This window comes from Crocodylus porosus, unplaced genomic scaffold (genome assembly GCF_001723895.1).
Source record: "Crocodylus porosus isolate Cpor-Errol unplaced genomic scaffold, CroPor_comp1, whole genome shotgun sequence".
In the NCBI taxonomy this organism is placed as follows: domain Eukaryota; kingdom Metazoa; phylum Chordata; order Crocodylia; family Crocodylidae; genus Crocodylus; species Crocodylus porosus.
In genome coordinates this window covers 22,207,436-22,231,582 of record NW_017728914.1, presented here as the reverse complement: position 1 = coordinate 22,231,582, position 24,147 = coordinate 22,207,436, and the positions used below count along the sequence as shown (strand labels likewise).

The following is a 24,147-nucleotide window of genomic DNA, read 5'->3' as shown; positions in this document are numbered from 1 at the left end:
CTGCCCTGCCCTGCCTCGTAGGGGTCCAGTGTTACCCTGAGACTTCTTCTTGCTACCTATATATTTGAAGAAGGACTTTTTGTTATCCTTAATCCCAGAATCTAATCTGAGCTCCAGTGCTGCTTTAGCCTCCCTCACCAAATCCCTCCAACCTCGGGTCAGGGAGGTATACTCCTTCTTGGTCCCTGCCCCCTGCTTCCACTGCCAGTATGCTTTCTTCTTTGCCTTCAGGCCAGCTCAGCCATGAAAGTTTCATGCTATCCACGCTCAGCCATGAAAGTTTCTTGGACCCTTTTCCTGCCTTCCTGCACGGTGGAATTGCGTCCTGCTGCGTCCCAAGGATAGCCTCCTTGAGGAAGGACCACCTTTCCTGGACCCCCATACTAGCTACACCCTGGGCTCCAAGTGCCTTTCTGACTACTGCCCTGAGCATATCGAAGTTGGCTTTCCTAAAGTCAAGCATTTGCGCTGTGCTAGCTACCCTCCCCACCTTTCTCTGAATAGCAAACTGGATCATTTCATGATCACTGTCCCCTAGCCTCCCTTGTACTAGCACCTCCCCCACCAGGTCATCCCCAGAGGCTAACAATAGATCCAGTATGGCATTTTCCCTAGTGGGGATAAGTACCTCCTATACGAGGTGTAGGTCCTGTACGCACGTCAGGAACCTTTGTGAGTGGCTAGATCTGGCCGACTGCTCCTCCCAGTTGATGTCAGGATAATTCATATCACCCATGACCACAACATCCTTTGCATGTACGGCCTCCCCAGGCTGCCTGGAAAATTCCTAATCCAGCTCTTCCTCCTGATGTGGTGGCTTGTAGTAAACCCCTACCACCAGATCCCTCTCCCCCCGCCCTCCTTGAAGTTTGACCCACAGGGTCTCAGTTAAGCCTAGTCTGGATCCTCTAGCCTGACCTTCTCTATAACACCAGCCAGAGAACTGTATTCAGTGAACGTGTCTACATGAGACTCCACAACCATGGTAGGCTAATTCTACTATGCATTAGCGTGACAGGCAAAACCCATACTAATGTGCATTAGAATTAGTCTACTGTGCATTAGCGTCCCCAAAAAAGCGTGCGCAAGTGCTAATGCACAGTAGTGTCAATTACAGTGCGTTAAGTTAGTACCTGTAATTATGTGAATACTTGAATAATGAACATGTAGACACACCCACTCTCTCCTGTACTGAGCCCAATAACTGTTTTTTAAAATTTATGTTACAAGTCTAGATTCTTGGAAATAGAGCGCCAAAATATGCCAACTGCTTTCACAAATGAATTCACATGGAATTGCAGACACAGAAGAGGCCTTTATATGCCCAGACAAGAGCCCCCCAAAAATGTATCAGGCTGAATAACTGAACCTGGATCTCTCATGCAAAGTTTGAGACAAGGCCAAAATGTCTTCTGATACAGAAAAACCATATGGATTTAATTTTTATCTATGACTTAGTCATTGTGTCCTACCTGATGGGCTTGTTGCAGAAGCTCCATCCTCTCCTGAAGAATCTGACAGTCATATTCTCTGCTTTTTCTCAACATCTGCCGTCTTAACTTCTCCACAGCTGTCCTCAGCTCTTCCTGTTGTTTTTCTGTTAGTAGTTCCCCAAACTTTATCACCGTTTCTTGCTGTAAAGCATTGTATAAGGTGGCTTCAAGCTCCTGGATTCTCTAGTCGATGTAACATCAAAAGTTGATTAGAGACATGCTAGCTTATAAAATACAGGTGGGAATTCTTCTTTTTGGTCAGAGCTAACAAGACTTCTACAAAAGAAGATTGTGAAGTGTGTGCCAGACAGAAAAGCATAACAGGACAAGTGATCCTGAAAAATATCCAGGCTTTGCTTCTACGGAATTTCAGTGACAACTTTCACTGAAATTTCCAATTTTTATATGTTTCAAGCAAAGCTGGGATGGAATGGTAATGCATATTTTTACCTGAATATTTGGTTGTTTTAATTACAATTGGAAATATTGATGAAAACTCCATCAACTTTCCAAAAGGTGACATTTTTTATCCACTTTTAAATTGTGCTCCCAGGTCAAAGACCAGCACATCATGATCCACATTTTTCTTGCAAACCTTAATCCTGCTAATCAACTTGTGCAATCATTGGTAAAGGGCTGGGTAGCTCTGCACTGCTTGCTCATGACTTTCTAAACATAAACAATTCAAATTTGCATACTACAGGTATGACAGCTAAGTAGTATGGGCTTTGCTGTGCCAGCACTTCACCAATAAAACTGATCAAAATATGCAATGTTATCTTGCTAAACAGGCTATTTTAAGATTCTGGAATGTGACTAGTTTCAGTGGTTAATACTGACTCCATTGGGAAGGGTGATACCACTGAATAAGTATTTTTAACTCAAAGAAGATTTTCTGTTATGGGGTATTTTGTCTTTTTCAGATGCGAAGAGGCCAAAGCTATATTGTGCCTGCACAGGATGCACTTTGGGGTTTGGCAGAGTGGAGAAAAACAACTTTAACATGTTAGGAAGAATGAGCAAGACCTCCTATCCTGCTGTACCAGCAGAAATCTGTGTCCTCTTTTGGTATTAGCCAACATGTGCTGCAGCTATTTTCTTTGTACATACCATATATGCTTGGTCAAGAGCTTGCTTCCTGTAGTCTAATTCTTCCTCCAAATAACCTTTTATTTTGCAAAACTGCTCCTATAGGGCAGGATCATTTTGACAGAAAAAAATGAATTAGTTACTCCAAAGGCTGTGGGAAATATGTGTTGATCAAGTACAGATGTCTAATGGGGACAGGAATACATGAAATCCATGAGTAATGGAGTCTTTGCAGGGTTGTAAATTCTTGAATCCTATGTAACAAAGCATGAAGGAAAAACAAGTGTGGCTCCTTTGTTATTATGGTACACCTAAAATGTGCTATAATGTACTCTTTAGCAACTCCTAGGTGTCTTTGGTGTCCTTAGTGGAACTGACTGGAATTACATCCATGTAATTTAAGCCTCATCTTCATATGGAGTTATTCTAAAATACCTCATCTGGAATAAATAATCCTGAACAACTCCAGGCTTGGACATTCTTTTTCCAGAATAAATGAGAAAGTGAATTAAACTTAAAACAGTAACAAGACTCAAGTGTGTCTACATTGTAGAGTTATTCTGGAATAGCCATTGAGTTTTAAATCACACCGTACCTCAGTTTGAATTAATTTTGAGTGTATACAACCCTGAGGTGCAGAATCTGAACCACTTTGATTTTTCTGTATTACATTAAAGTGTGTTCATTTTCAGGCACATTACTTCCAGTTAAGGAGGAGAAAAATGAGATCAAAAAGTAACTTCACTTTATTAAACTCCATGTGGCTAGGAATGTCTTGCCCTTAGGATGTTGAGGGCTTAAATCATGTTGAAAGAAAATAATGTTATCATTAATTTTTTTCCTCTTATTGATGCATGCAATAAATGCCTTCACAATATTTAGGCTGTGAATGCTATGTGGCAATGAACGCGTGTTTAAAATGTCAGAAAAGCACCCAGAAACTTCTGGACTCCATATATGCAACAGCAACAAACAATCAACACCACAAAGGGCAAGAATTTGAAAACAGGATCAGCGATGGCAGTCAAGTTCATTTATATTATTTAATAACAAAACAAAAAACCCCAGCAACCCCCCGCAACCCATTTCACCCTGCCGCATTATGAAATGCCAAACAAAGTCGTAGCAGCAAGCATTTTAAGGATTCACAGAAATCAGGTAGATTTAATTCTCTTTACCTAGCAAGACATCTTTTTTCCTAACCCACAGAGGAATCAAATAATTTGCCATTTCCAGTGAATTGTTATGTTAAGACATTTGCTCACCATGTCACTTTCCAGTTCGATCATCTTCTGGTGCAGAGCAGCTTCAGCTCCTTCAATTTGCTGGATCCACTAGAGGGCACACAACACAGAGATGTGACCCACGGCATGTTCAGCTAACATGTCTAATTCCAAATACAGCACAGGGGCCCCATCAGACAGTTTATGTGAATTTAGTAACCTGAACACCCAAACCTGGTCCTCACTAAGCCTGTGCTCCATTACCAGAGAATAATTTGAAAGCTGGCTTGGCTGACTACCCTGAGTGCCATAAGCTGGCTATTGTCTCTGCCATATTTCCTTTGATCCTCACTTGACTTAAATTATGAAAATGAATCATGTTAAAAACACAAATTGGCTGAGATCTGCAAAACAAGGTAGGCGATCTAGACACACAGTACCAATTTCAATGGGAGCTACATCTTTTAATGGGCTTTGAAAGCCTCGTGTCCACTGCTGGCTTCATCTTGTATGGTTGACTGGTTTTGTGTCTACTATAGTTCTTCTAAATGTATACCATAGGCCATGTCTACACTGTTTGTAGAGCAATGTCAGTTAGCGAGGTGATTTTTTTTTAATTTCTGTAGCAGCTTAAGCCCTAAGGTACATGCAATAATACCAGCAAAATCTACTATTGAAGATACAGCTTAATTCATTTGGGGAAATGGTATTAATTATGTCAGGAAAAGCAATCTCTTGATGGTGTGAGATGAGTCTACAAAATGCAGTCTGATGATATAGCTGAACTGGTACAGTGCAGTCCTTATTAATTCTTGAGAGACAAGTAACACAAATTATACCTTTTCTGCCAGAGATAGTACAGTACTCGCTTGAATTATGGCCACTTGCTCTTCATTTCTTAAATTCTGTAAATGGAAGAAAAAAAGGCAAATTAGGTGACATCCTTTTTTCGAACATATTTATTATTTTAGAAGAAAATCTTCCTAAGTTCCATTCTCACTCTGCATTTAACATAGAAATAACAGAGCAAATTAACAGAAGTAGTAGAAACTGGCTGCATCTACATGCAATGCTGACTGCGCTGTTGTTATTATGCAGTCATTTACTACTTGTATAAACAAGTAGTGCTAAAAACGTCTTTTTGTGATGCTAATGTGCAGTAACCTAATACTGCTGTGCAGCAGCAACACGTCACAGTTTTTGCCATGCAACACTACTGAGCAGTAGTATCGGGCTACTGCACAGTCAGTGTCTTGTGTAGACATGGCCATTGAGTACACAGACTACTGACTATGTCTAGGATTCTCGAAGGAACCAAGTAGAGGCAGGTATCCAAATTTCAGTAAAATGCAGAGTAAAGCAAGTGCCTAATTCTCTGGGGACCCTTTGCAAATCCCAACCTATACCATTAAAGAGAGTCCTCTCTTGGAATAATGATAATCAGGTTGACTGGACACATCAGTAAAATGGTATGTTATATGCAACATGGGACAGAACTAGATTCAGAGTAAATAGGATAGCTCTGCTTCAGAAACACTGGTTTTATACTGATGTAACTTCATTAGCTTTGGTGTAGTTATTCCATCAGCATATGTAAGAGGAAACTCAGGTTGACACTTGATTACTGATTAATATGTTCTTCATTTTTTTCTTATACAGTTTCTTAAAGTAAACTATGTTATAAGACAGTCCTGGAGACAGGTATTTTTTATTTATTTGTTTGGCAAGACCAAATAAGCAGTAGCATTGTAGCGATTCATTACAAAGACAAATTCCTAAACCCAGTTTTGGTAGGACCACGAGTCCGTGTGGTAGGACAAATTCTTATAATTTTAATCCTACATCTCTCACCTGAATTTGCCAGCAGATATCACCAGGGTAGCAAATGTAGTCAACTCAGGCAAATCAATTCCATTAACACAGGCAATTTATGGCCTCCAAACACCAATGCATTTTAAACTAAAGCTATATTCAATTTGGTAACCTAGCGGTTTGTAGAATAACAAGTCTCTTTAATAACACAATCCTTATATTACATGACTAACAACTGTCTTGTGGGAAATGTATTATCAAAATTTTCTCCTGTTTTACTGGCAAAATATGAGAATATTGGGAAAAATACGTTATACTTTCACTTACCCCATTGTCCCCCAAGATGTCTAATTGCTTTATGAGGTCTGGAATGCTGACGTCCTATGAAAAGAACATAAAGGTGTGATCTGCACACTTCATTAGGATGGTGGTGACTGGTTCCATGAACATGGCTAAGAGCAACAAAACACTGAACATTTAACAAAGGACAGCCATCCAACGTCAATGGTTTTCAGACTTTGCTGATATTACCACATTTTGAATCAAGGTCTACCATTACGGTTGTAACTATAGACCTTATTCTCAGTCTTCTGTGACATCTCAAATTCTTACTTGATGTAGAACCTGATATAGAAACTTACTTAAAGTTATGAGAAATGAAAAACAGAGCCTTACAAAATGGGATTTGCTGGACAGCCTTAAACAGAGGTGGGGCTAAATGCTCTGTCTAGAATAATGTTAACATACCTTCACACCTTCCTTCATACAGTAGATCTGGAGAGCGCTTACACCATCTGAGAATGGGTGGATTTGGAGATTAAATGGTGGGGACCGTCTTTCTCTCTCCTTTAATTAAAGTGGAAACACACATGAAAATGTGTTGGAATAATGGACTCTGTAGGTGAACATGTACTGACTAAACAATTCTTCTCCATAGATGTTCATGCTTTACAGGTTATATGTTCTTTATCTCATAAAAAAACATTGCACTGAATTTGATTACAATGGAAAAAAAATCAATGTGCTAAGCAGCATTTAATATTCAAAACTCAAATTGTATTGATTGATTTTAACTGCATGCACTGGTTATATGCTATGTTTCTATCCCTTGACTGGATGAGCATAACCCTAAGATAGGTGTTTGAATTAGAGCAGTCTATATATGTGCTTGGGGATGGGGGTGGGGGTATTTCAGGAGTTCCCAGAGAGTCACTTTAATTAAAATGCCTCACCATCATGTGTATTAAGCCCCCATAGGTTTAAAAATGGCCATGGAATGATTTACCTAAACCTCATTTGACATGGTTTAGATAAAGCACCCCAGCAGCCATTTTTAAACCTGCAGGAACTTATACATGTGAAGATGAGGCCATGCTGGAGCATTCTAATTAGAACACAGAGCATGTGTTGTAATTAGAGTGCGAACCAGCCCACGTACAGGCAGCCAAGGTTTCTGATGAAAATACTTCTATTTACAATTCCCTTATTTTGTTAAAAATTGTTGTTCCCAGGAATATTAATTCTTATAAATTTATAAATTATAATACCTGTTGAGAGCAACAAATTCAAAATAGGCCTTTATCCATTTATATGAATACTTTTCAATACTTGCTCAACTCTGAAGATCTTAATCCAAGAGAAGAAGGTCTGTAAATAGCTGTTCCTGTGCTTAGAAAGGAATGGAGTGGGGCCCAGTTTTATCTTGAAAACATATTTTAGTGTTTTGGGCACTTAATTGAGTGATTTTTCAATTTACTTCTAAACCAAACAGAAACACAGCTGTCAGCTGAAGCTCTAGGAAAGATTCATAACCAAGGAACTGTCACAACTCTGAATTAGAGAAGGAGGTGAGTTATCACTAAGCTCTGAATTATGAGCAAATGAAGCCCTAAGCATTAACTGAAATCTGCAGCAGAACAATAAAACAAAGATACTGCTGAAAATCCAAAACAAAGAAGGGCTTTGAATCAATAAGCAAAGTCAGCTCAGCTAAATATAACTGCAGATTCACTACTATAAAGGGAAATATAAGCTCACCTTGCTACACATGACAACGAACCTGACATTTTGCAACTTCAAGCACCTTTTAATACTTGTCACCCATCTTCAAACCAGACCCTTAAAGAACTAGGTAAACTTGGGTAGAGAGAGGTAGTTAGCCAGCCATGTTAGGCAAAAGGCAGGGTAAAGACCTTGTAGACTAACTAAATCAAAGAAACATAAGATTTTGTAGACTAAATCACAAACATGACAGCTCACATCGTTAGATGCTAGGAGTCATGAATTAAGAATCGTGAAAATAAACTACCAGTATGAGTCAAATGCAAAGAAAAGGTGCCAAAAATGGGAATCTGAAACTGAAAACTAAAATGGTGATCAACAAAACCTCTGCTCATCTGTTCTCTATCCCTGAAGGCACCTAACCATCGGAGATACCTTATTTTTCTCATTTTAAAGTTCCCCCCATACCTAGAGGTATTCCTCAGTGCATGTCCAAACTCCCCCAGCTTTATCAAGGCTGAGTAGCTGAGTGCCTAGGTCATTACCAGGGTTCCATGTTTTCTGTTCACCGCGGTAAAATGCAGCAAAACATGGATTTTCTCATTTTAAGGAGAAAAATGCGGAAAGGTCAGGTTTCCTCTTGCAGGCTGGCAGAGTTCCAGCCTGCAAGGGGATGAGGGGTGTGGGAGGAGGGCGATCAGGCGGGAGGCTCCACGTACATGTGAGTGCACACATGCACACAGCAGCCAAGCAGCATGAGAACAGCTCCTTCAGCTTCCTGTTTGTGCATGGGATGGGGGTTGATGCAGGATGCCCACCGCAGGCTCAGGGATCCCTGCCCTGCTGCTCTCCCCCCAGGAGCCTCTACAGACCAGTGGGCAGGACCAGGTGCGGCAGGACAGAGCAGAGTGGGGTGGAGAGGCACGATGCCACTCTTGGGAGCCCTGCGCCTCCATGGCAAGGTGCTCCCTCTTGCCCAGCAGCAGTAGGGGGAACAAGTATGCACTGCCTGCCCCACTGCTTCCAGGCGGGCAGGGGGCACCTTGCCATGGCAGTGTTGGGCTCCCAGCAGTGGCACTAAGCCTCTCTACCCTGCTCTGGCCTGCTCATTAGGCCACAGAGGCCCAGGGGAGGGCATCAGGGCAGGGAGCCCCAAGCCCACAGCTGCCAGCCTGCATCCACTCCCCTTCCCAACAGCCACATGGCCCATGGGGGAAGGGGAAGCCAAGCTCCATGCTCTGCTCTGTTGCAGCATCCACCACTTCCCAGCAGCAACTGGGGCTCATGCGCTGTGGATCCAGGTCCATGGCCCTGTAGCTCTGGCAGCTGTGGGACCCCTACAATAGGGCAAGGGGGAGCAGGGCCCTATGGGTGGGGAGTGAGGGGCACCAGCAAGGCCGGGGGGCAGTGACTGGGGAGTGAGGGGTACCAGACGGGCCCAGGGGGCTGTGGATTTGGAGTGTGGGGCACCAGCAGGGCCGTGGGGCTGTGGGTTTGGAGTGCGGGGAACCCGCAATGCCAGGGGCTGTGGGTCGGGAGTGAGAGGCACCAGTAGGGCTGGGGGGCAGCTTGGGAATGAGGGGCAATGGTGTAGGCAGGGCATATTAGGGCATTTTAGGGCTGCTCAGCACCACAAAGCAGTTGATGGGGGGCAGTTGCAGTAAATTTACTGTACCCTAATACCAGAACATGTGTGGATGCTGACGCTTTACTGTGGACATAATTAGTCAACTCTGCAGTAAAGCTCATATGTAGATGCATCCTTTGGATGTGTTTACAGATGCATTTTAATGCATAGTAACCTATTCTACTTCACATTAAAATGTCACATAAAAAAGTGCAATTATGCTAATGCATAGTAAAATAGGCTACTGCACATGAAGTGCCACTTAAAAACCATGTGCATTCCTAACTGCGCATTAAGGCAGTACATTTCTTTAGTACTTCTGGAGGGACCTAAATTTAATGCTCATTAGAAAAAGTGCTTTAATTAATGCACTTAATGCACATGTAGATGTGCCCTGTGTGTGGCACTTTGTAGCGTCATGATTAGGGCACACACCTGGCAGCTCTGGATTCTGGTCCCTGCTCCCTGGCCTATTTATATATTTTATCCACGGACTGCTTGATTTAAAATACATATACTGGACCAGTGAACAAGGACTGGGATCCACAGTTCCCCTCTTCCTGGTAAGTATGATAGCCCCTAAGTTAGAGTCATGTTCCCTCTTGTGTTTTTTCTCTTTCTCACACCCAACACTTCTTCAGTTATTTTCTGCTCAGAGGCAAAGCATATCAGACAAGAGCATTTTTAACCAGGAAAACCTACAGGCTGCTGTGTAGGACACTGTTCTGTTGTCCTGTAGGATCAATATGTGGGACAATGAGCAACGTGTTTTGCCCAACAAAGTGATGGCACATCATACCAGATCTGTTTCATTTGGCAATGTCTGTTTATACCTTTAGACCCTTGCTCTAATTTCATGGCTCTGCCTCACAAATGGTCTATAGCATATGATAAGTGCTTATTGGCTGGCACTGTCACATCATGCCATGAGTAAGTTCTTTACATGCCATAAGAACTTACTCATGGCATGATGTGACAGTCTCAGCCACTGAGCATGTATCATATGGTAATTTTAGTATTGATATCTCAATAGACTGCTAATATGCAGAGCTATTCAGTTGTATTGCTTTATAGATCATGACCTATGTTTGGCATCTTTACTTCAAGCCTGCAATAAAAGCAAGACTGTCTTGTCAAGCTTGACAACAGCAGCTTGCTCCAAAAAATCAGAAACCTACATCCTCCACTAAAGTAAACTAGCAAAAAAAAAAATTCAAGTCAACTTATACATTCTCTGCTCTCTCCTATGCCTGATGAAGGGTGACTGTGCCTAAAAGCTTTCAGATAAATACAACTTGGTTGCAAATATCTAGTTGGTCTAATAAAAGATATCACCTCTTCCATGAGTTTTGATTCCTTTTGTCTCTAGACCAATACCTGATTTGGAGGCCGAATCTCTGAATCCAAATTGAATTGGGAGACCCATTTAAAGGTCCAAATCTAACTGGAAGCCTCCGAATTGATTTGGAGTTTCAGGTGGTCCCCGCTTGCCACCACAGGGAACTGGACCCAGGCTCCATGCTGATAAGTAGGGGGAAGGAGGGCTGGAGGAGGGGACCATGGGGGGGGGCCCTGCCTGGTCCCATCCCCTGCTGGCTCCCCTAGCCCCCTGAGTGCTCTCCCCACCCCGGCCCCCACCCACTTCCCCACCCCATGGCTTCCCTGCCTGGCCCCAGCATCCCAGCACTTTAAAAAAAAAAAGAAAAAAGCCCTGCACTCACCAGCTGCAGCAGCGATCAGGACCTCTGGGGGCCTGTGGCAGAGCCCCCCATGCAGGGTGGGACAGTGGGGATTGCCCCCCCTCCCCGCCTGGCGCTTGTGAGGCACCTGCGTGATGTGATAGCTACTGTGTGGGTGCCAGGTGTGGGGGCTGATCCCTGCTGCCCCACACTGCATGGGAAGGCTCTGTCCTGAGCCCTCAGAGGCTCCAATTGCCGCTGCTGTAGCCGGTGAGTGTGGGGCTTTTTTTTTTTTTAAAGTACTGGGATGCTGGGGCCAGGTGGGACAGCAGGAGTGGGTGGAGGGTGGGGCCCCACTTACTGCCACCACACCCCCACCACTGACACTGCTGCCGCTGCCTGTTTGATTCAGAGGAGATTTGGCTCAATTTGGTGGCCAAATCTCTGAATCTGAATGGGCCGAATTGAATTGGGACAGTGATTCGAATCACCAAATCAAATCACTGTCCTTCTGAATTGGTTGAATCCGAAGCTGAATCGAATACTCACTGCTTCGCACAGGCCCATTGGATGCCATTCAAGTCAATTAGCGTTTGCTTTTGACACCATGTGAGGCTCAGGGGAAGCATGCTGGTTAAACCTAGGCCTGACCATTCATAAAATACAGGAGATATTATGAGATCTGGGATTTTGGCCATTTCTTTCTCTAATCTATAATAATAATAGGCTTATTCTGTTTGTCTGGGGCACTCTGGTTGTCTTGGCAGCCAATCACAATGCTTACTGAAACAACCAATCAGAGTGCTCTGAACAGACAGAATAAGTGTGTTGTTATTATAGAAGATCCTGAGGCATTTCAAACATATCTGCAGGCCAATCAGAGCTAGAATGAAGCACTTGGCTCCCCCGCCGCAAAGTGGGCAGGCTCCACCGAAGGAAAAAAAAAAAAGCGATGAGGGGCCTGATCCTTTTTGTTTTTTCCCCAGAGCCTGCCCACTTCTCCAGGCACAAGCTACTGATGGGCCCTGAGCTGCAGGGGTCCCCAGTGCTTCTCTCCATGGTGGTGGCACCCCCTGGGACTGCCTGGGCAGGGTAGCAGCAAGCGGGTACTGCCCAGGGGGTGCCGCCCCTGTGGAGGGAAGGACTGGGGTGCCGTGTAGCTCAGGGGCTGCACAACCCAGTGGCAGCTCACTTCCCAGCTGCGAGAGATGGAGGCAGCCTCCAGGAGGAAAAAAAAGAACATCAGGCCCCTCACTGCTTTTTTTTGCCACGCAAGCTGCCGCCAGGTCATACAGCCCCTGAGCTGGGGGGGGCGCTGGTGCTTTCCTCAATGGCGGTGGTGCCCCCTGGGGCCACTTCTGCAATAAAAATTTAATTTGCAAATGTTTTGCAGGTTTCAGCTAGTTAGAAATATTGCACCTGATTCACCATTCCGTTACACTCATTTTAAACTGGAGTAATCCCTTGCTTAAATTCAAAGTCCAATTCACAGGCATTTTGGCTTTCAGTTGGCGCCCCCGGTCCCACCGCGAGGAATGACTGTTCATTACTTCAAGCTCGAGGTTCCGGAACTCCAGCAGCTCATTCTGGTCTCGTGCATCCTGAAGCTCCTGTTGTAAGCGGCTGTTTTCTGCTTCCAGTTTTTCTATCTGGTAGAAATATTTGAATTCGTGATTTGTGCCGTCATTATAACAACACTGAATCTTTTTGTGAAACAGAGAGGAAGCAGCATCTCAAGGAACAGAGAGGATTAAAATATCCTGCCTGAAGTAGCCATGGTAAAGGCTTAGCCTAATGCAACACAACAGGCTGTTTCTGTCCCAGGTTTGGGTACCACAAAAACAGAACCGCAGTTCATTAATGGAGATGAAGGAGTTAAAGCAGAACCTGCTCACTGTTCATTCATTAAATTCACAAATCCAAATTGCACATCCTGAATGTGAAGGTATTTAATGTGTCACCTCTTTAAAAACCAACCTTTGAGGATTTCGAGCGTACCTTTTCTAAAAGTTCTTGGTTCCTCTTAATGAAAAGTTGTTTATCTTCTACCCAGTGAGAGTCCTGTTTGATAAAGTAACAATGATAAATAAGAATCAAGTGACTATTTCAATACTTAGCCTACGAATTATGTAATTCAGCATGATTGTTGAAACAAGCCACAAGTGCTTAGTTTAAATACTGTAGTAAAATGTTCTATAGCAGCTGTATTTCATAGCAATATGATAGTCTATTATTTAGCAGCAACACTGTTGAATCCACTGGGCTTTTTCATTAGAAGCTGATACCTCCCTGAAAGTCTATATTGAAATAATGTCCATTATGAAGTCAGGGACAGTGTTTTTAGTGACTGTGCATCCTCTTAGTGGGTTGTAAAATTGGATCCTGATTATTTGTATTTGCTCTGGTACAGTTCACAGGGATATAGGTATTAACCTTACTGTCTGTCCAAGTTCTCATCGCAGTTTCGATTTTTTTCAATGTTCTTCATGCCGTCCTAAATTGTTCCATCCTGAAAACTAGGAAGCCTTTAACATGTGACACACTAGACTCATTTATAACGTGGCAGAAGTGATGCACCCCCATACCTGCACTCAACAAGAATTTTTAGCTAAACTGTAACTGAGCTTTGTAAAGATCTGAAAATTAAGGGCCAGATTCTGATCTGTTACATCAGTGTAAACTCAGCATAGTGCCACTGCAATCAATGAAATGAGATACTACCAGCATAAAACCAGGCTTAAAATTGTAGAAATGCAACGTATTGTTACTACAAAGTGTCCACTTCTCTGTGTGTGCGACAAGAAGAGGGTGCAAGTCCTTTGACTTATTTTCTGAGTGACTACTACAAACTACTGCTACTAAAAATTCTGTAGTCTCTTGAATGGACAACTGTGCTCGAATCCCACTGTATGTACCAGAAACTCTCGACCTACCCATTCTGCCTCAGTACAATTCAGTGATCACTGGTTGTGTTAGTGTCCAGAATAGCTACAAAATTCTTGATGCGAATGTGATAGCCTAACAGGAACACTGATGGCCCAGCTTCATGAATACGCAGCAGCAGAGATTAGCTACAACAAAAGCAGAAGTTCATGCCCAGTGCAAAATATATACCTGTCCTTTCTGTGCCAGTGTTTTTTCCAGATCTTCAATTTTAGCTTTATACCTCTGGACTTCTGCCTGGAGCTGCTCCTGTGCCTATTAAAATCAGTTACATCATTACACAGTAGAAAGAAGAAATGTATTTAGGGGATTTTCAACAATGAGAAACTGGACACAGGAGATAGCCTAGTCCTATGTCATTATTTACACCCATAAGACATGTGAAAACATTGCTGTGTTACTTAGTTGCATGGTATGCCCTTCTGCATTTGTTTGGCATTGCCATGAATGATGTCACAAGAGCTAGGCAAAAGTTAAGAGGAAGAAATTTATCAGGCCCCACATTATAGATAGAGACTCAGGTTTGGAAGATTTAGTGTAATAGATAATTTGCAACTTTGTCTAAAGTATGTCCCCATGTGAAAGACTCTCAAATGTATTTTCAAAGAAGGGTGCAATGCTTGATCTCCCAGAAACCTACAGACATTCACTGTGCTTGGAAAAACCTGTGTGTGGCCACCTGCACAACCCGAGGAATTGTACATGCCACTATACAGGATCTTCCACTTGGACACGTCTACATCAATAAAGGGTTTCCTGACTCAGTGGAAGGAAGGCATCTTACAAGTCGATCCATTGTGTTCATTTTTAATAATCTTCTGTTTTACATGGGCTCAGCCAAATGAGTGATGCTGCCATCTATTAAACTGCACAAATATGCTGGTCGGATTCCTTAGATGTTACTTCACTTTTCCCTTTGGGAGGCTTGTATGCTCTGCTTTCTAGCTTCTGCTAAATACTTTCCCTCCCCCAGACAAATACTGACCTTGGCTTCCCTTTCAGCATCTATGATGCCCCCTGTCTGCTCCTGGAGCAATGCATATGCCCTTTGCAGAGCCTGGTATTCCTTTGTTAGCTGTCGAAATCGCAACTCTGATTCTTCCACTGCTAAACTCTGAAGAAACAGAATGAAGATGCTTTGTAAGAAGAAAACATAGGAGCACTGGAAAGGGAAGGAATGCCTAAAATGGGCTCTCATGGTTACTCCTGGCTATAGTTTCACCATGTCTTGACAACCAACATTGATGTAAAATGGCTTTTAAATGCGTGTGTTGCAGTGGTAATAAGGGTGTTGAGTTTAGAAACCTAAATGAAACATGTAGTTTCATATTTTTGTAGATTATGGCCAATCTGGCCTTGGGTTAATTTTGCTTCAAATTTAGCTACTTTGGTCACAGATAGATAAGCCAGGATAAACAAAAAAAATTCCACTACTCCTTGCCACACTGTGGGAAATCGGTGTCTTCTACAATGACTGGCATCTTTAATTTTTTGATACAAAGACTTGTTCATGAGATTGACCATTGCTAGTGGATTTTCCTAGCAGCTGGACAGTCCTCTAGCATCTCACTACTAAAATGCTTATCTTTTTAGCTTAGGTGATAAGGTTTCTGCTTTCAGTGCTGAAGGCTCTCATGTACTATCTTTGATGACATTCAAGGTATTTGTAGGCAAAGGCAGCTGTGGCTCATTACGAAGGGAAACATGCTTCTGTGATGTCAGTTAATGAAAAGAGCCTAGTGACAACCTTGAGAACCCCCGGACTCAAAATCAAATGGGAGTGGATAGTGTTTTGGACATTCAAGGAGAACTGTAAATCAGGACTTGAGGAAATACCCGAAGGAACAGACTCAGGGCTCTATTTCCTGCCTGATGGAAGTGACTGATGAGCTTGTTGGCCAGACTATTATCAGTTAAAAGTACTGTTTAGAAAAGCATCTGAGCTTAGCAGTCACAGGCTATTTGGATATTCATTTATTTTTATTCATATCCAAAATTAGTAATCCTAGGTTCTAGAAGCTAGATTTTCAAAATTCTTCAGGGTTTGAGTTTCAAGGTCTCAGCATACAACTGAGGCAGCATTTACAGAAGAGCTCAGTACTGCTTGTGAATCTAAGCATCTGAAATATTTTGGGATTCTAATCACCTACGCTCTTGAAAGTTTGGCTCAAATTGTGGAGAGGAAAGGAAATCTTACTTCATCCAGGTCATCATCTGGCGTTGCTGGTGTTCTGTCTGTTCTAAATGAGGCCATGGATGAGGTTTCTGAGTCCATAGAATCATCATCATACCCGAAAACTGTATCCACTACATGTCTCTAAAGAAGGAAAAAAACACAGGGAGCTCTGAACATCTTCTGGAGGCAAATAGCATGGGTTTGCATATTGGGAAAAAATAAATCAGTTCCAACAAACATCAGGAAGCACTTTAAAAATGTAAAGAGCCACAAGACATGAAAGGATGACAACAGGCTTATATCCCCATCAGGAAATGTGTTTGGAAGGATTCAAGCACAGGTCCGAATCATCAGCTGGTATACACCACTTTACTCCAGTGAAGTCAATGGAGCTGTACTGACCGCACTATTTGAGAATCTGACTCATATCAGAAAATTAATGAGAACAGCATTTCCTTCTTCACCCCATTAGAAGGATATAAATTCATACATTGCTATCACATAACAATGCTCAGAACAAGACCGTCAACATTTAGGCCCATGAGGATAGGGTCCGATTAAATACAAAAAAGAGACAATGGGCATAATTCTTCTACTCCTGACACTTGTGTGTATTTGGGAAAGGCTTTACACTAACAAAACTAATATAAAGGAAAGGAGAATTAAACTTCCTATTAGTTTTCACTACTATGGTAAAGACTGACTTACAGAGAATGTTTTTTACAATACGTGTTCTGGATGTGTAGTGTCTAATATCCCACTGTTTCACTGAATTAATGACTCCAAAGAAACATTCTGAGTTATATCCTAAGATTGCAGAGCTGCTTAACCAGCAGGTTTGGGTTTCAGGACACAGATTTCAGCATTTAAGACTTGGCACAAAGCATGGTAGTGGTAAAGACAGACTGATCAATGAGTATTTAAGATGCATTTTCAGGAGAGCATTTTTCTTCTTTTAATGCTGTCAGATTACAGCCTTCTAATGAATTCCCAGAATTTGAGTCATGCAGAAGGATGAACTGAAGATGCCAAGAAATTCTGGTGCACATATATTTTTCAGAAATGAAGATCACTGCTGTATCCTCCTGCATGGGATAATTTCTGGTTTATTTATGTAGAAATAAAGTTAAATATGGACATACGGGGCACATCTACACAAGATGTTTTACTGCACAGCAGAATCATTTGCTGTGCAGTAAAGCATCACTGTCCACACATGCACAGCAATTAGGGCACAGCAGACTAATTTACTGTGCTGCCAGACCATCCTGTCAGATACAAGCTGTATCTGGCAGCGTAGTTAATTACTATGCTTAAACGCACATGTAGACAGTGACATTGGGATTAGTTTATTCCAGCTCAAATTGGTGGTGTTCTAAAATATGCCAAGGGACTAGACTAGACTAGACAAGACCCAGCATCAGGGCAATATAACAGTGGCCTAAGTCCTTTGCATGTATCTACAGAGGTGAGTTATTAACTCCGTGCTGCTCAGCTGCATCTCAAGATCTAGGCCAGAGATTTCGGTTTGTAAAAATGAGAGTCAACGTGACTTTTACTTCAATAAGGATGTCAGGATTGGCCCTGAAGGCTTAGGATAAACTGACAGAAGCAGGTAGAGTGGAGAGTCTCTAGGGACATAGATAAATCTCTACAGGCCTTGATAATGGTATTTATGGAAAAGATGGTGGCAAGTAAATCTGATATGATCTATAAAGGAAAAAAACCCACCACTAAAAACAAAATGGGCATTTTCAAATAAATCTTGGAGAAATAGGGATTGAAAACATTTTCCTGAAGAAACTGAAACTCTTATGAGCCCCACTGCTGAGAGTGCTCAAAGGTGTTGTTGAGTTGCAATAATCATGATATATTATCCTGAAAAGCACACTGGCATTACTATATAATAACCTACTATTCCTCTTACCTTAATGGGCTTTGAACTTCTTTTATGTTTTCTTCGACGAATAAGCTTTTCCCTGTCCTGAGAAATAAGGTTAATGGTTAGATGCAAAGTTTCTAGTTGTATGCAGACATAAACACTCAGATACACAGTCGTGCAGTGAATCAGTGTAGTTCCACTGACTCCAAATAACTCACGTTCATTTGGGAAAATGGATGATCCATTTCAATGTGCATCAAGCAGAAAACTGTTCTCTAAGGTCAGTAGGGCCTTGTCTGAAAAGAGGTCCTAGATACTTGCCTCGTTGCCACGTGTATTTATTAAACAATAGGGCTTGATCAATCTCCCATGGAAATAAATGGAAGTCTTTCCTTTGGGAGTTTGCTGGGGCCCAGCAGGTTTGAAATGTACTATTTGCCCTGTCTGCAGATGTGCTACTTACGTGTCTCTTCTTTTGAAAAGATTAGTCTATGTTATTGATTACTTCACAACCGTGTCCCAAGTAGGAAAGAGGTCTTAGAAGACTTTTTTAGAATGTTTCTTTCATATTATTATGCAAATATATTTGAAAGGTACATTTCACATTAAGAGCTGCAACCAAATTACTAGTGAAAAGTTGTCTAACAACATTGGATCCTGTGTCACACTGGAGAATAGTATCGTTTGTATTTTTCTTAAGGGGATTCTAATATCTGCTCTCCTCAATGTACCCAAGATTCAAACGTACAGTGTTACAGAGGGAGCTGAACAGTGAAAGGGAGAACGCTTTCCTTTGCTAGGACTCCTGTTCTATCTGTTAGAACCAGTCTTGTCACCGTGGGCACAAAGAGCGTGTTTACATGTGCTCTGGGAGTGGAGGTGGCACTTTAGAGTGGCTCTGACAGCCACTCTAATTAAAGCGCTGCCAGCGTCTTGTGTATCAGCGTCTCTGCACTTCAAAAAGGTGGCGGGGTGCTAAAGGTCATCCAACAAGCTATAGTTAAAGCGCCCCACCTTCCATTCTGAAGTGTGGGGACACTGATACATGAGACACGGAGGCTGCTGGAGCACACTAATTGCATGCTCCAGCAGATTTAATTAATTGAGTGGGCTCTGGCACGCTGTAATTACAGCGTGTCGGAGCAGCCTCCCGGCATGTCTCCAGACACCCAAAGCCTTTTTATCTCCTGCTTACAACATTTGGAACTGTTTTCTTTGTTTTTCTGTCTTCCTTACACCTTTTTGCCTCAAATTTCATCTGCAAAACTAATTTCTTTCTCCCTTCCCTATACAGAACTCTGAAACTTTATTCTACTTGGAATAAATCTAGTTGCATTAGACATTCTACAACTTCTATATATGTTTTAGGCTTATATTTTTCTAAGTTATTGAATCTTGAAACCATATTACTGATCCCATTCATTTTATGAGACTGGTTTGTGAAACACTATAGGTGCCTGATATTGAATGAAACCTCTGTTGCACCCTACAAAGAGCTAAGTGTGGGCTACGCACCCAAATATTTGTCCAGCTTCCAAAGAGGGCCTTGCATCCTATGTGGAGCTCTGTGCTGCTATAGTCACAACATTGTCTGTACTGGAGCTAGTTAAACTAGTTTAAAGTTATCTTGGGTATGTTTATGAAAGCTCTTTTGCATGCTGTGGGATTGCAGTGTAGGGAGAGAGTTAGACATCAAATTACAGATTATGCATGCCTATGAAATGATACAAATTATACCCATACAACAAGTATATAGGTTATAGCTGTGTTGGTCTAAGGACATAGGCAGACAAGGTTCTTTGGGTAAATCTGATGTCTTTTATTAGACCGACTCAAATAGTTGCAAAGAAGATTTTTTTCCAACTATTTGGGTTAGTCTAATAAAAGATATCAGATTTACTCAAAGAAACTTGTCTACCCAAAGGCTTGCCATAAAAATCAAGTCTGGATTTTAACATATAAATATATATTAAAATCCAGACAAGAGAGAGAGAGAAAGAGAAAGAGAGATGCATGTATGTATAGCACTATATACAGCAAGTCTGGATATATACATTATAATATCTTTATATATAAACAAACATTATAAATGGTATAGTATAATGTATATATGTATGTATAAGCACACATACACACACTATTAAATAATATATACATCTTCAAAAAATATAATAAGATATAACAACACATTATTATAAAAACATATGTAGTCATTCAAATCTTGTATGCCTTAAAATGGAGATACTATTTATCTAGGAAATTCTTTTAATTCTTGATGGTCTAACATACCCTTGTCAACTCATCAATTATGTTCTGTTGTTCTATAACCTGCAGCTTTAAAAACTCAGTTTCTTGCTCTTCATTTGCTTGATCCAGGTCATTGAGAGATTTTAATTTCTTTAGAGGAGGGTGTGATGTCATTTTTTCTCTCTGCGGTAATAACATAAAATAATAGAAAGGAAATGAACAGATTCAGAGCTTAAAAACAAACAAGCAGAAATCTTCCTCTTTGGACATAACTCCTCTCCTTCCCCCTGCCTAAAAAAATGTCTGTATTTTTTCAATACAACTGCAAAACTGTCATGACTTAACTACTCATTAGCACCACTTAACTGTAGAGTTATACTGAATGTCAGGAAATTAAATTCTGTGTGCAGGTATGTGCGCGCACACACGCACACACACAATCACACAATCGCACATACACAATCATACTCATTCCCCCCAGCCCCCTCCATTGACATTGCTGTCTATAAGGAAACTATTTCTTTAAGTTAATGGAGCTCCTCGATCTACTGGTATAGAGACATGTAATTCTACAGGTGTAGAAGGGTTCTAGGCCAGGGGTTGTCAACTGGGCGTACACGTGCCCCTAGGCACATTCCCACATGTTGTCTCTTACCCAGGGGAGGGGGAGGGCATGTCAGGTGCCACCAGCTCCACACGGCACACCGTGGCATGTCCCTGCCCCCGCACCCCTCCCCCAACTTGCTGTCCTGATTGGCTGCTGGGTCATTGCCCTCAGCCAATAGCTGATGGCGAGGAGGTACCCCTTTACAGACAGACGTGGGGCAGTGGGGTTTCACGCAGTCACCCACCACTCTGCACTGCCACCTCCCAGAAGCAGCCAGGGAGGGTGAGGGCAGTGGCTCCCCTCTGCGGGCCGCATGGGCACTGCCCAGCCGAACGGACGTGGTGGGATGGGGCTCTCCATATCCAGCTGCTACCACCAGGAGGCTTGTTAAAAAAGGTTGAAAAACCCTGCTCTAGGCTGTTGTCTACATATATTTCACCTGTTGTTTCGAGACTGTGGATTAGTTACGAAGTCCTAGGCTTCAATGTCTGATTAGCTGCACGTCAAATTATGCTTGCATACATAATGACTCATCTTAATTAGTAGTCTGATAGAACCAAAATGACAAAGCAGTCAGCCTGCTCAAGACAAGTGTAGTAGGTATCATGGGTCAGGGATGATATCCATCAATGTGCCATGTGTGGGACATCTTCTCAGCACCTATCTGCTGAAACTGTAGTCAATGGCATTAGATCTCCATTGTATTAATACCAGAAACTCCTAAATGAATGAGAGTCAAATACAAGCCTTATAAATCCAGAAGGATTTCATTTAACAAATCTATAAACAGAAAAGCTTTTCCAGTGTGGAAAGAAAGAAATAGCAGGTACAACAGAACCAATATTTGAGGTGAAATTTATGGCCTCTTCCATCAAGTTTGCCTGCCCACCTTTCCACATGCATCTAGCTATGCCCACATAGAAGTATGTTCACAATTGCCTGAATTACAAATTTAATGTATATGAGAAGTAAGGATTTTTGTGGGTGGGCGATATCTTCTTTTGGACCACCTGCATGGCTAGGATGAAGTTAGACAAGCTTTCAAATACAAGATATTCTTCATCAGGTTCATCAGTCTCCATAATTCCTGCACCATGATGGCTACACTATCAGTCCAACAGTACCAAATTTAATTTATGAAAGACCATATCAAAGTCCTGGGGTGGGTGAACATATGTATGCACACACACATGCACACACACACACATGCATGCGCACACACACGCACAGTCCTTGACTGGTGTTCAATAGCATTCTACATTCAATACCATTTCTACATTTTCTTTAGTGACAGCTTTAAGTTTTTCCTCCATGCGCTGTAAGGACAACATCAATTCATCGTTTCTCTTGGTGAGGCACTTGTTCCTTTCCAGGAGAGGTTTGCATTGTTTTTCAGCTTCTCGGACACGTTTCAGCTGTAATAATAATGAATAATGGCCTGGTTAAAAAAATATACTCCCTTTTTCCTCACTATGAGCTCTTGGTTTAGCTCTCTTTCCTGGGGGATTGCAGCCCTTGCTAAAGCAAAGTCCCATAGGAAAATTATCAAATGGAAGTGACAAAAAATAAAAATACCTTGCTGCTATTTAACCCTTGTTATCCACAGATTTTAAAGTACTTTGAAAGGTAGTAACACTGAAGATGGGGAAACTGAGGCATATACTGGGATGAAATGACTTGCCCCAGATCTCCCAACAGACTACTGGTAGAGCTTGGAACAGAAACCCATTTTCTTTAGTCAAGGCTCCACGCCCTACAGACAAATGATACAGACCTTTTCACCAAAAGGAAGATTTGGATGTCTGCAGCTTGTCCAAAACACCCTAATTGTAAATACTGCATCCATACAGTGAGTCCTCAGTGGACAACAGAAAACATTTTTATTTATAACACAGTGGATTTTTAAAAATCAAATCATTGTTTAGCAGGGAAAAAGCATTATAATACATAGTGCTGGATTCTACTACTGTTAAGTCTAAATTCCTCTATACATGAAATTCCCCTTTCCTTAGAAGATGAGGTTCTCTGAACAACACTATTAAAAAAATCCTTATTTTAATGGGAAGGAAGACACATAATTATACATGAAGTTGTACTTTGCCTGTAGCAGTACTCTGGATCATAATATATTATTTAATAAATGTGCTCATTACAATCAAACTCTCTAAGAAATGTTTACAGTCTTTCTTCTAAGAAATGACATTGTCTCATTAAAGAAAAAAAGACTTTGGCTATTTAAAAGTATGCATCAAATTATAATCAATTAGACTGAATATTCAGGCTATTATTTGCTAAATGCTGTAGGAACTTGGTTTTTGAGAGATGTAACTAATGTAAGCAATACACGTTAATGCATTTTGCTGTATTACAATTGTGATAAGACATGATTTTATGAGCTTTAGTTAATTAATACCACTGATGTGAATGAGATATCTACACTGAAGCCAAATGAGTCAATTATGATTCCTGTGCTCACACTGAATACAATGGAACGGCTCTGCATTTCAAAACCTTAATCTTTAACCAGAATTGCAGAAATGCTGATGGTCAAAAAAGTGCAGATGTCCACGGCAAGGCATACCTATTGCATGCTAAAATAAATCTGTCAAAGGAATGAATTTACTGTAATCCATTCTCTGTAGATCTGATATTTATACTGTCCTCAGCCTGCATAGTCGATATGCCAGATGCTGAAATACTGTCATTGTTTGATTTTTCAAGAATAGATCTGACCAGAAGCTGCTATGTGCTTAGGAGTATCTGATAAGAAAAGGTTGAGTCAGATAATATAGAAACATTTAACCAGAATCCTACAAACCAGTTTTGATTGTGAACTCATGATAGTAAAACCACCTTGAAGTCAATGGTTAACTGGTCTACACTCATTGTGAGTAAGATCAGAATCATAACCCTACATTTAATTGTTACAGTGTCTACGCTGGGTTTAGGGATTATAGATAGTTTATATACACCACACTAGTATAAAAGCACACATCATTATTCTAAGAGGAAATTGATATCAGATTGGGCTACATTTTTACTATGAAATTTCCTATGATAGCTCCCAAGAACCCTGTAAACCAGGGGCAGGCCAAATACAGCCTGCGGGCTGAATCCAACTATTTCACCTGGCCCACAGGCACCCCCCAATTAATTATACCCCACCCAGCCAGTGCACTTTGCTCCCACCCTCATGCCGGGGAGGGCCCCGGCTCTGGCCCTGGCCAGCAAGCACAGCTTCTGGATGGGGCCACTACTGCTACTGCTGCAGCCACCAGGGGAGTTGCTTGGCTTCCCCGGCCTCCAGCAGCTCCTCCTTGTGTCCATGCTACAGCACTTGCTCCGGGCAGCAGGTAGGGAAACGGTGG

At 41.8% G+C, this 24,147-nt stretch overlaps 1 protein-coding gene across 3 annotated transcripts in view; it reads right to left on the bottom strand.

The window, feature by feature from the left end:
- Positions 1-24,147, bottom strand: part of JAKMIP2 (janus kinase and microtubule interacting protein 2) — a 122,797-nt gene that overhangs the window by 14,177 nt on the left and 84,473 nt on the right. For all 3 annotated transcript variants that reach the window (XM_019534977.1, XM_019534979.1, XM_019534978.1), the window contains exons 6-19: positions 22,048-22,194; positions 20,215-20,355; positions 17,971-18,027; positions 16,065-16,184; positions 14,853-14,981; positions 14,039-14,122; positions 12,923-12,985; positions 12,475-12,573; positions 6,365-6,463; positions 5,945-5,998; positions 4,645-4,710; positions 3,848-3,916; positions 2,604-2,681; positions 1,473-1,676 (exon numbers count right to left, since the gene is read on the bottom strand). In XM_019534977.1, coding sequence (XP_019390522.1) covers positions 1,473-1,676; positions 2,604-2,681; positions 3,848-3,916; positions 4,645-4,710; positions 5,945-5,998; positions 6,365-6,463; positions 12,475-12,573; positions 12,923-12,985; positions 14,039-14,122; positions 14,853-14,981; positions 16,065-16,184; positions 17,971-18,027; positions 20,215-20,355; positions 22,048-22,194 — 1,410 coding nt within the window. The remainder of the gene's footprint in view (positions 1-1,472; positions 1,677-2,603; positions 2,682-3,847; positions 3,917-4,644; positions 4,711-5,944; positions 5,999-6,364; positions 6,464-12,474; positions 12,574-12,922; positions 12,986-14,038; positions 14,123-14,852; positions 14,982-16,064; positions 16,185-17,970; positions 18,028-20,214; positions 20,356-22,047; positions 22,195-24,147) is intronic.